General features: G+C 36.1%; 1 protein-coding gene across 1 annotated transcript; it reads right to left on the bottom strand.

Annotated features, from left to right (window-relative positions):
• Positions 1-10,709: 10,709 nt before the first annotated feature.
• LOC107895805 (uncharacterized) lies at positions 10,710-12,143 on the bottom strand. Its single transcript, XM_016821029.1, has 4 exons — positions 11,755-12,143; positions 11,432-11,571; positions 11,028-11,152; positions 10,710-10,919 (listed from the first exon to the last, which is right to left on the bottom strand). Exons 1-4 carry the CDS (start codon positions 12,141-12,143, stop codon positions 10,710-10,712), a joined length of 864 nt encoding a protein of 287 aa, XP_016676518.1.
• Positions 12,144-12,390: the final 247 nt, after the last annotated feature.

The raw sequence follows: 12,390 nt of genomic DNA, 5'->3' as shown, positions 1-12,390 counted from the left end.
AAATTCCTTTGCTTACACGGTTTCTTTTATAAGAAACTAGACTCATTAAGCTTTAATTTCATGTCTCATTCAGCCTCTAATTCAAATCCATAAATTTATGGTGATTTTCTAAAGTCACGTTACTGCTGCTATCCGAAGCAGACTATTTCAAATTACCCTTAAATTCCCAAGCTCAAACACTTAAGAACTTACCATTTGGGCTTAGAACATATCATGGCCACATCATATCTTATTAAATCAACTCATCATGTCCTATTATAATTGAATTTACTCAACGTTTAATCACTTAAAACTTACCTCGGATGTGGTCGAACAATTTCGGCGGCTATTCGAACACTTTTTCCTTTCCTTTGTTGGACGCCTCTCCTTTAGAGTCTTGAGCTTAAACAAATAAATTAACTCATTTAACCGCTTTGCTACATATATTGGTATTCACATTTTAATGATTTTATGACATACGAAACGACATGGTAAAATTTTCACCTTGCTACTTTATGTTCTTAGCTATTCGGCTAATAACCTCATGCAATTACCATACTATCAATAATCTAATCACACATGCATATGCATACTTGGACATTCGGTAATCACCTTTGCTAATTTTAAACTCAACATCACATAAGCTCCCAAGTGATGGCCGAATGCTTCATTTGTTACCCAACTAACCATTCAACAACCTCAACCTCATTACCACCCTTTTATGCCTAATTATCTAAGTCAAGATAAGATCATCAACATGCCTAACTATGGCCGAATGTGCAACATTAATCTATCATTTCTATCTCATTTAACACTTAACATTTACCACATATCGATTCACCAAACTCTCCATCTATTCATGCTCTCATATTCGGTCACCCATACCCATACTAACCATATAACTAATTAATCCTAGGGTTAAACACAAGTGCAATATTGAAGCACCATGGCCGAACCTTCATGAAGTTGCTAAGACCCCACATTTCTACTCCTCACACACTCTCACATCCAAACCTTTTTATTAAACACTCAAGCTCAATCATCTTCATGCCTCATCACCACAACATCAAAACACCAACCAAGAAAGACAACACCCATGGCCGAATATCATCTCCATCACATAGCAAGATTTAGACCATGGGCTAGGTAGAACTCAAACTAACAACTAAAACATGCATGCATCTCATGGAACATCATCAAACATACCTTAGTCTAGTTACATGCATGGCCGAATCTCTTCAACCTTTCTTCTTCCTTCCTCCTTCAAATTTTCGGCCAAGGTGTTAAAGGATGAACACCCTTTCTTTTTTTTTCTTTTCTTTGTCTAGTTACGGCAAAATGGAGGGGGGGATGGATGAGACAACTTTGTTTTCATCACCCCTCCCTTTTCATTACTTAATTACTAACCCTTTATTTATTCTTTCTAACATAACGCACTAAGCCAACATGTTCCCAACATGTTTCCACCCATAGCATGGCCGGCCACTATGCTTTAATTTTGGGTAATTTGACATGCAAACCCATCATTTCACAACATGCATTATTAGGCCACTTTACATTTGCCTAGCACATTTCCAAATTTTCTCACATAAGTCCTATTTGATAAAATTCACTTACTATTAACAAAATTCAAACATGAAATTTTCACACATGCATATGTACATATAATGAGCATCAACTATGACGGTTAATTATCTTTATAACTCGGTTTAGTGGTCCCGAAACCACTTTCCGACTAGGGTCACTTTAGGGGTGTTACATTATTATTCTGAGATGTTTTCTTATTTAGTTATGAACTAAAACCCCTAAATACCTAAGGAGAATGAAACCTAAGACGAATCTTGTTATTATTTTCTGAATTGTATGATAAATATTTAACTTGTTCTTAATTATGTGTTCTTAATTCTTGTTTTGATAACCCAGGATACTGATTCAAGATAAGCTTTTATTCAGAGGAGGAATAGACCCTGTCTAAGAGTACATTTGTCATAATTAAACGGATTTGATTGCACGCCTAGATATAGGGTGACAAGATTTTGCCGGATTAGGGTGAAACCTAATAAGGGGATCCATAGATCGAGTTAATGCAACCCTAGGGTGTTAATTAGAGAAAAGTCTCAATTATTCAATCTAGGGATTAGACGTTATTAGTCTTGAATAGGGATAATAACATAACTTAAGGATATCTATGGAACAAGTTAAATGAATAAATCGTCCGATTCGGAGCCAGAATAACAAGTACAGTCTAGGTGGATTTTTCCTTAGGTATTGTCTTAATTCAATCGATTTTCCCAAAAACAATTCCCCAATTCTATTCTCTGTGAGTTCTTAGTTTAGATGATTAGTTAGTTAAAACAAAACATCTTTATTCTTAAGCTAGATAATAAAAAGACAGTCATTAATAGTACTTTTAGTTCCTTTGGGTTTGACAATCCGGTCTTGCTAAAACTATACTACTGTTCGATAGGTACACTTGCCTACATCGCGCTAATAGTTAGTTTCAAGAACGATTAATTATAAATATTTAAAACCTCTCATGAAATCACGCGATCAATAGGGTTTCAATTCACTTTTCAAATACAACTAATATTCAATTCAATTCAAATAATCAATATATATATTCAATATATATACAATTCAATCAATATAAATTCAATAAATTCTTCACATACTAAATCAATCCATTTCAATTACAATTCCCACCTCAACACTTACCATATACATTAAATTAAATTATAACAATTAATAACTAAATTTGGATTATAGAAATACAAAACAAAAATTTCGAGCTATTCCTTGTCGACTTTATCTTTTCCCTTTTTAGTCAAGGATTCTGGTACGACATTAGTTACGGAATTAAAACAATTAAAAAAATCATCAATACAACACAATTCAATCTCATAATTAATATTTCAATTTTTATTCCATATTTATCTAAATTTCAATTTAGTCCCTAAACCGAGACTAATTTTTTTCTTCATATTTAATTCTATATTTTCATTCAAATTCTACTTTAAACTAAAATTAACTTCTTAATTTTACTTAAATCCCTAAATTTTGAATTTTTCACAATTTAGTCCCTATTACTCAAAATTTACAATTTATTCTACAATTCAATCCTTTTTCCTTTCTAACTTAAAAATCTATCAATTTAATCCTTAATACTAAAGTTATTCAACATAGACAACACTTAAAAACTCAATAATTTTTAAAATTTTGACATAGGTTAGGTAGTACTTAACACCGACATTCCAAAAACATAAAAATTACAAGAAAAATAGACTAAATTGACTAACTAATTAAGCTTGAAACTTTGAAACCCTTAACTTTGGTCTCCTTCATTTTCTTTCTTTTTCCTTTTTGTTTTGTTTGTTTTTTTTATTCTTTATCTTTTCTTTATTTATTTGTTTTTTATTATAATATAATATAATATAATATAATATAATATAATATAATATAATATAATATAATATAATATATACTTAATTCTTAAGGTAAATATATTATAATATATATTTTAACTTAAAAATTTATAATAATTTCATCCTCATGCCACCTCATTTAAAGGCAATGGCATAATTGCTTCTTTGGTCCTTTTAGTTTTTCTTTAATTTATAATTTAACTTTCATCCTTTATGTAATTTAGTTCTTATACCTAATTACTCTTAATTCAAGCAAATACTTTTAACCGAAACTTAATTAACCCCACAACTATATTTGTAAGTATTTATTAGAAATATTTACTAGTTTAATTTATGAAAACAGAGTCTTGAAAATATATTTTTCCGACACACATGACTATCGGGTCGTTACAATTCTCCCTCCTAAATAAATTTCGTCTTTGAAATTTACCTGAAAAGATGTGGGGGTACTAAGATCTCATTGTCTCTTCTGGTTCCCAAGTAATCTCCTCAACACTATGACTACGCCACAACACTTTCACTAATGGTACTCACTTATTACGTAATTCTTTCACTTCTCGTGCCAAAATTTGAACTGGTTCTTCTTCGTACAACAAATCAAGTTGAATTTCAATATCTTCTGTCGAAATAATATGAGATCGATTCGATCAATATCTTCTAACCATTGAAACATGAAAAACATCATATATTTTCTGTAATTTCGCAGGCAAAGCTAAACGATATGCAACTGGTCTCACTCTTTCCTTGATCTCATACGGTCCAATAAAATGAAGACTTAGTTTCCCTTTTCGGCCAAATCTCAAAATTTTCTTCCAAGGCGAAACTTTAAGAAATACTTTATCACCAACAGAATATTCAATATCTCGAAGTTTTATATCTACATATGATTTCTGTCTATCAAAAGCTATCTTCAATCTATATGATTTCTGTCTATCAAAAGCTATCTTCAATCTATCTCAAATTTTCTTAACAATATCTTTTGTTCCTTGGATCAATTCCGGCCCGATCATTTTTCTTTCACTCAATTCCATCCAACAAATAGGTGATCGACATCTACGACCATATAAAGCTTCATACAGATCCATTTGAATACTTGATTTAAAACTATTGTTGTATACAAATTTGACCAAAGGTAAGTAACACTCCCAACATGATTCAAAATCAATAACACAAGCATAAAACATATCTTCCAAAATCTGAATAACACGCTTAGATTGTCCATCAGTTTGTGGGTGAAAAGCTGTGCTAAAATTTAGTCACGTACCAAGAGATTCATGCAACTTTTTTTAGAATCTCGAAGTAAATAGCGGATCCCGATCAGAAATTATCGACATAGGAACACCGTACAATCTCACAATTTCTTGAATATAAACTTCAGCAAGCTTTTGGAGTGACTAATCAGTCTTGACTGCAATGAAATGAGCTGATTTCATAAGTTGATCAACAATTACGCAAATAGCATTTTTCTTCATTGTCGATAATGGTAATCCCGTTACAAAATCCATCGTGATACAATCCCATTTCTATTCAGGAATAGTAATAGGCTGAAATAATTCAGTGAGAACCTGATGTTCTGCCTTAACTCGCTGACAAGTTAAACATTTAGCCACATACTCAAGCACATCTCTTTTTATTCTTGGTCACCAATAAAATTCTCGTAGATTGCAATACATTTTTGTTCATCCAGGATGCAAAGAAAAAATACTATTGTGAGATTTGTCAAGTATCAACTCTTTCAATTCAGAAACATTTGGAGCACAGAGTCGGCTATGAAATCTCAATCAACCACAACCATCAATGCTGAAATTTTCTAATGTACCATTTTAAGCTATTTCTCTTTTCTTCACCAACTTGTCATCCTCTAACTGCGTTGACTTGATTCGATCAAACATCATTGGTTTGGTTTTTAATTCAGCCAATAAGCTTCCATTATCATGGATATTGAGCTAAGAAAACATTGTTCACAATTCAATCGCTGCTTTTCTACTCAATGCATCAGCTACAACATTAGCTTTACCAAGGTAATAATCAATAACACAATCAAAATCTTTTAGAAGCTCCATCCAACGACTCTGTCTCAAATTCAATTCCTTTCGAGATAAAAGATATTTGATACTCTTATGATTGATATAGATATAACACTTTTTGCTATACAAGTAGTGTCTACAGATCTTTAAAGAAAAACCACAGCAGCTAGCTCTAAATCGCGTGTCGAATAATTACGTTCATGCACTTTCAACTGACAAGACGCATAAGCAATCACTTTCTCATCTTTCATCAAAACACAACCAAGACTTCACTATAAATAATAAAATCCTTTCCCAATTCTGGTAAAGTCAAAACTAGCGCTTCAGTCAACATCTGCTTCAATTTCTCAAAACTTTCTTGACATTGATCATCCTAGACGAACTGAACATTCTTATGCAGCAACTTTGTTATCGGCAATGCTATCTTTGAAAATCCATTTACAAATCTTCGGTAATAACCAGCTAATCCAAGAAAACTACGAACCTTTGACACATTCTTTGGTGCTTTCTACTGAATAATTGTATCGATCTTTTTTGGATTAACTTTAATTCCATCTGCTGTATAACATAACCCAAAAATACAACCTCTAATAACCAGAATTCACACATACTAAGCTTCCCGTATAACTGTTTCTCTTGTAACACTTACAAAACAATTCTGAGGTGTTGTTCATGCTCGGATTCAAATTTCGAATAGACCAAAATATCATCAATAAAAACTACCACAAATTAATCCAAATACGGTTGGAAAATTTCAATTCATGATATCCATAAATGCTATTGGAGCATTCGTCAATCTAAAAGGCATTATTAAAAATTCATAATGATCATACCGTGTTCGAAATGTCATTTTTGGTACATCACTTTCTTTCACTTTCAACTGATAATAACTCGATCTCAAATCAATCTTTGAAAAGGCAGAAGCTCCTTTTAGTTGATCAAATAAGTCATCAATACAGGGCAGAGGATATCGATTCTTAATCGTCAACTTATTCAATTGTTGATAGTCTATACAAAGTCGCATCGAACCATCTTTCTTTTTAACAAAAAGCACTAGAGTTATTCAAGGCGATACATTAGGGCGTATAAAACCACAATCCAATAAGTCTTGCAATTGTACTTTTAATTCTTTCAATTCTGTAGGGGACATACGATAGGGGGCATTGACACCGAAGTTGTACCAAAAAACACCTCAATTGCAAACTTAACTTCCCGATCTGGTGGTAATCTTGGTAATTTCTCGAGAAATACAGTAAAGAATTCATAAATAGTTTGAATTTTACTGCACCTACTATCAACAGAATTGGAGTTGATAATATAGGCTAGAAAAACTTCACAACCTTGATAAAGAAGTTTATTAACTCGAATTGTTCAAATGATACGAGTTGAACCACTTGTTCGAATACCATTTACCTTAATCTTATCACCATGTTCACTCTGAACAACAAACTTCTTTTTCCAGCAATCCAGATTCACTCCGTGCTCTGTAAGCCAATCTATACCCAAAATCATATCAAAATCACCGAAAGGCAATATCAATAAATCAACAGGGAAGGTCATACTCTGTATTATTAACGGGCATCTTCTGTACACCTGATCCACTGACACATATTGTTCCAATGGGCTATACGCCACTATTGATACTCTAGACGTCTTAGATTTTAAACTTTCCGACTTAACCAATTTAGTGTTAACATATGAATGTAAAGACCCCGTATCTATCAAAGCATAAACAGGTTTTGAATGTAATAAAAATATACCCGTCACAATATCATTAGCATCACCATCCTCACGAGTCCGTACAACATAAGCTAGAGCTGGCGTTCTAGCTTCCGATTGTTGAGTAACAACATCATTTTCCTTTCTAGCACCATCTCTCGAAAATAAACCACTTCGACTCGACCTACGACCACTAGAAGCAGGCATAGATCTCTGAGAAGTAACAGGTGTAGGATTCTCATTCTTCATACAATCTCTAACAAAATGTTCTGTAGATCCACAACGAAAACAGCTTCGAGTGAACTTCCATCATTCATCACGGTGCTTTTTCCCACAGTGCTCACAATTTAAAATTTTAGTATCCTGAAATGGACCTCGCACATTACTCGTAACACAGTTGGTTGTCTATCACGATTTCTATTAGTTCTATCTGACTTAAAGTTTGATCTCCAGCTACCATAGAATTCTTTTGATCTATTTGGTTGCAGATTTGAACTAGTAGTTCCAGAATGATTTTCAACAGTATGAGTATTCTAAGTCTTTTTATCAAAACCCAAAACTTGCTCTACCATTCTTGCGCGTTCAACTAAATCTACAGACTCAGTGATTCTGTATGATACCAACTGTACTCGTAACTCATAGCGTAAACCACGCAGAAATCTGTTGCAACTGTAAATTTCAGTCAGCACAAACTCAGTAGTATACCTACTAAGTCGCGAAAATTCTTATTTATAGTCAACCATAGACATTTCACCTTGTTTCAATATCAAAAACTCTTGTTTTCTGTCTTCAATATACAATTCACCCACATATTTCTTTTGAAATTCCTTTTGAAAAAATTCCCAATTTACCTGATCTATGGGTACATAATGCATCACTTGTAATACTCCAAACTCGGCCTAGATGTTATGGCCGAATCTGATGATATCACATGGAATGGAATTTGTAGTCTAATTTGTCGAATGAAAACTCTTCCATTTTATTAGTCTTTAATTAACTCAGGAAAACGCATGTTTATTCTACGGTTCAAAACGTGATCTTTTTAGCGGAAGCTTGTGAACTTTTTATTTTAGAAAACTGTTCGTTTTAGGAAAACTTTCATTTTGAGAAAATGTCGTGTGTTTGTAGTGATAAAACTGGAAACCAAAGTGTCATCCCAAATTTAAACAAAAACCCGTAATGGCCATGATTACATCAAAATTTCCAAATAAAAGCTAAAACCATGATACGCATAAAACCGTAAATTTATCATGAGGTAGAAGTAGTGGTCATTGTCGAGTCCCCCGCTACTCCGATCCGTCTAATGCTGGGGATTACCTGAATAGATCAAACAGAAAAAAGAGTGAGTTTTCGCAAACTCAGTGTGTAATCCTCACAGAATACGTGCACACAGCATAATGTCAGAAATCAATCATGTATATACAGTTTAGGCCTAAGCCCATTACAGAATCAATGTAGGCTTTAGCCCTCTCAGATACAGAATCAGATATAAATTAGGGCCTTAGCCCAGCTCAAATACAAAATACAGATCAGAATATCAGAATCTTGCCCACCAGCCTCTACACACCATCTCCGTCCAGCCCTACACACCATGTGGAGATATAATCAACACACCCATCCTTCCACACCATACTGTACCGAATTGCAGCACATGAGAAAAATAGTGCAACTGAGCTGCCAGGTAACAGGCTTAAAGCCTTTCAGACACTTCCTTCAAGATATCATCAACCCCACTCTGATGTATACAAATATGGCATGTTATAATGCAATTTAACAGGTCATACAATTGGTCAGAAACACATGCTCAGAGTACATGCTAAATACAAATATCACATAGTCAAAGCACAAAATTAGGGGTCTAAGTAATGCTTACCGGCCCTATGGTTGGTCACAGTCGACTTGGGCGACCCATGCAACTTTATAGATTATTTTAGAAAAATAAGCTCACATGCCTATGTGGCCTGCCCGTGTGGGCTCACACGCCTGTGTGGCCGAGTCCGTGTATCACACATGGCCTTACCGGTCAACACAAAGCCGTGCAATGTGCTCGTTTCTTGCGTACAGGCTTGGCTCGTCAATCACACGCCCATGTGCTGTCACACAGGCTACCACACGGCTGACCACACGGCCGTGTGGCGTTGACAGATTCATTTTTTGACTTTTGTCGCTTCTTGTTTTTTGTGTTTTCGGGTACACACTAGGTATCAAAATGATGCTAAAGCAACCACAAGCACTCTAGAACCTAAAAATTCATAATCCAAACTCGAATTCAGTCGACTTGGGCAACCCGTGCAACCTTATAGATTATTTCAAAAAAATGGGCTCACATGCCCATGTGGCCTACCTGTGTGGGCTCACACGCTTGTGTGGCCCACACGGCCCAATGGGTCGAGCCCGTTTATCCCATACGGTCTCACCGACCAACACACAGCTGTGTTATATGCCCATATCTTGTTCTCACGGCTTGGCTCGTCGATCATAAGTGCTATCACACGGCCTACCACACGGGTGACCACATGGCCGTGTGGCGTCGATAGATTCGTTTTTCAGCTTTCGTCGCTTCTTGTTTTCTGTGTTTTTAGGTACACACCTAGTATCAAAATGATGCTAAAGCAACCACGAGTACTCCAGAACCTAAAAATCCAAAATCCAAACCCGAATTCAGTGATACCAATGATACTTTAACAAAACTTATAACAAGGTATTCAACCATTTTCCAACAAAACCTTACCCTTGAGCAAGAACAAGAATTTCACACTTTTAAAACATCAATAGACAGTCTTCAGCCCTTCGGTTAACCCCTAGACACCAAAGGAAACCCTTATTAGCACTTGACCACAACAATGTTAAGATTTAACAAAACCCAACTTACCGAAAGCGTGCCGTTACGATGCACAAGGAATCATAAAGTAAAGAAACATAAGAATGAAAAGATAAGGGGAGAACAAAATTTCGGAAAAGGGCGAAGGAGAACGAAATATTAGAGAGAAAAGAGAAAAATTTTTGAAAAGAGGAGAAGAGAAAGTGGACGTCAGTTTCTGCAGGAGGGATTTTTGGGAAACCAATTACCCAAATCCCACTAATTCGCATCCTAACCACCCACTACCCAGAATTCCACAACCAGTGGAACTTTAACGCAGAGCTGAGCAAGATAAAGCTCCCTCGCTTGCGCAGGAATTCAAACTCCAGACCCCCAACACACCAACACACATCTTAACCACCAGACCAGTACGCCCATTTTGTTATGAAATTATAAGTAACTTAATATAAGCCTGCTGACTAGAAGTTAATGCTTAATTCAGGAAAAAAGCCAAAATTTTCCAAAGTCATGGCTTGAACTTAGGACCTCACACACACACCCAGAACACTTAACCACTAAAGTAGATACACAGTCGTATGTCAATGAATCATAGAGACATATTTAAAAACTTGAGGTGTTACAACTCTACCCCCTGAAAGAAAATTTCGGCCTCGAAATTTTACCTAATTAGAAAAGGTGTGGATACTGCTAACGCATTGAAGCCTTTGGCTCTCAAGTGGCCTCCTCGGTGCTATGATTCTGCTACATCACCTTCACTAAAGGAATAGAATTCATTCTCAAAACCTTAACGTCGCGATCTAGAATTTGAACCGACTCTTCCTCAGAGGTCAAATCTGGGTGAACCTCAATTTCCTCAATAGGAATAATATGTGTGGGATCAGAGCAATGGCGTCTCAACATCAATACATGAAAAGAATCATGAATATGATCTAACTCTGGAGGTAGCTCCAACTGATATGCGACTAATCCCACTAGTCTCAAAATCCGATACGGCCCAATAAACCAAGGGCTCAGCTTGCCCTTACGACCGAACCTCAGAATCTTCTTCTATGGCGGGACCTTGAGGAAAATGAAGTCTCCTATAGAATACTCTATCTCTTGACGCTTCAAATCTACATAGGACTCCTGCTTATCAGAAGCTACTTTCAGTCGATCTCGAATCAAACAAACATTGTCTTCAGTTTCTGAAACCAACTCCAAACCCAGAACATGTCGCTCACCCAACACAGTCCAACATAAGGGAGTGCGACACTTATGACCATACAGTGCCTCGTAAGGTGCCATCTGTATACTAAACTGGTAACTGTTATTGTAAGCGAACTCTGCTAATGGCAAGTACTCCTCCCAACTACTTCGAAAATCAATAACGCAGCTCCTTAACATGTCTTCCAGTATCTGAATCACCTTTTCTGACTGACCATCTGTCAGAGGATGAAAAGCAGTATTGAAGTCTAATCTTGTACCTAGAGCCTTATGAAGCTTCTTCCAGAACTGAGACGTGAAACGAGGATCCCTATTAGAGATGATCGAGACAAGTACCCCATGTAGCCTCACTATTTCAGAAATGTAGAGTTTAGCCAACTTTTGCAGAGAAAAGTTTGTCCTGATCGAAAAAAAGTAAGCAGACTTGGTCAATCGATTAACGATGACCCAAACAGAATCCTTCTTAATGGGTGTTAGAGGCAACCCACTAATGAAGTCCATCGATACTCGCTCCCATTTTCATAACGGAATCTTAACCTGCTGCAGCAACCCCGAAGGTAACTGATGCTCAGCCTTAACTTACTGGTAAGTCAAACAGCGAGCCATGAAGTCGGTAACCTCTCGCTTCAACCCTGGCCACCAATATACATCTCGCAGATCTCGGTACATTTTATTTCCGCTGGGATGCATAACATAGGGGCTACTATATGCCTCCCTCAGAATCAACTGTCTCAAGTCCTCATCATTCGGTACACAAATCCGACCGCGGGAACACAATACCCTATCCTTATTAATCCTCAAATCCAAAGTAATACCACTTTCAACTTGACAGCACCGCAACTCAAGAGACTTATCCCCCATCTGTTTATTTCTAATCTGGTCAATCCACGTCGGTTTCACTTGAAGTTCTACCAACAGACTCCTATCATTGAACAGACTTAGTCGAACGAACATCGCTCTCAGATCGGTCATAGCCCTACGGCTTAACGCATCAGCCACTACATTGACCTTATTAGGATGGTACTCGATAGTGCAGTCATAATACTTTAGCAGTTCAACCCATCTACACTACTTAAGGTTTAACTCTTTTTGGGTAAGGAGATATTCGAGGCTCTTGTGATCAGTGTAGATTATACACTTCTCACCATAGAGGTAATGCCTCCAGATTTTCAGTGCAAAAACCACGGCGGCTAACTCCAAGTCACGCATTGGGTAATTT

Source organism: Gossypium hirsutum, chromosome A06, assembly GCF_007990345.1.
Source record: "Gossypium hirsutum isolate 1008001.06 chromosome A06, Gossypium_hirsutum_v2.1, whole genome shotgun sequence".
NCBI lineage: Eukaryota > Viridiplantae > Streptophyta > Magnoliopsida > Malvales > Malvaceae > Gossypium > Gossypium hirsutum.
Note: the sequence above shows the minus strand (reverse complement) of the source record. Positions and strands in the feature narration are given on the sequence as shown.

What these genes read in the sequence shown, in the direction of transcription:
- LOC107895805 (XM_016821029.1), bottom strand. Translation starts at nt 12,143, where the DNA reads ATGACCGATCTGAGAGCGATGTTCGTTCGACTAAGTCTGTTCAATGAT. An exon ending in GCTCGCTGTTTGACTTACCA is followed by an intron (nt 11,572 to 11,754) that starts GTAAGTTAAGGC and finishes TTTTTCGATCAG; the next exon opens with GACAAACTTTTCTCTGCAAA. An exon ending in GAAGCTTCATAAGGCTCTAG is followed by an intron (nt 11,153 to 11,431) that starts GTACAAGATTAG and finishes AGTTGGTTTCAG; the next exon opens with AAACTGAAGACAATGTTTGT.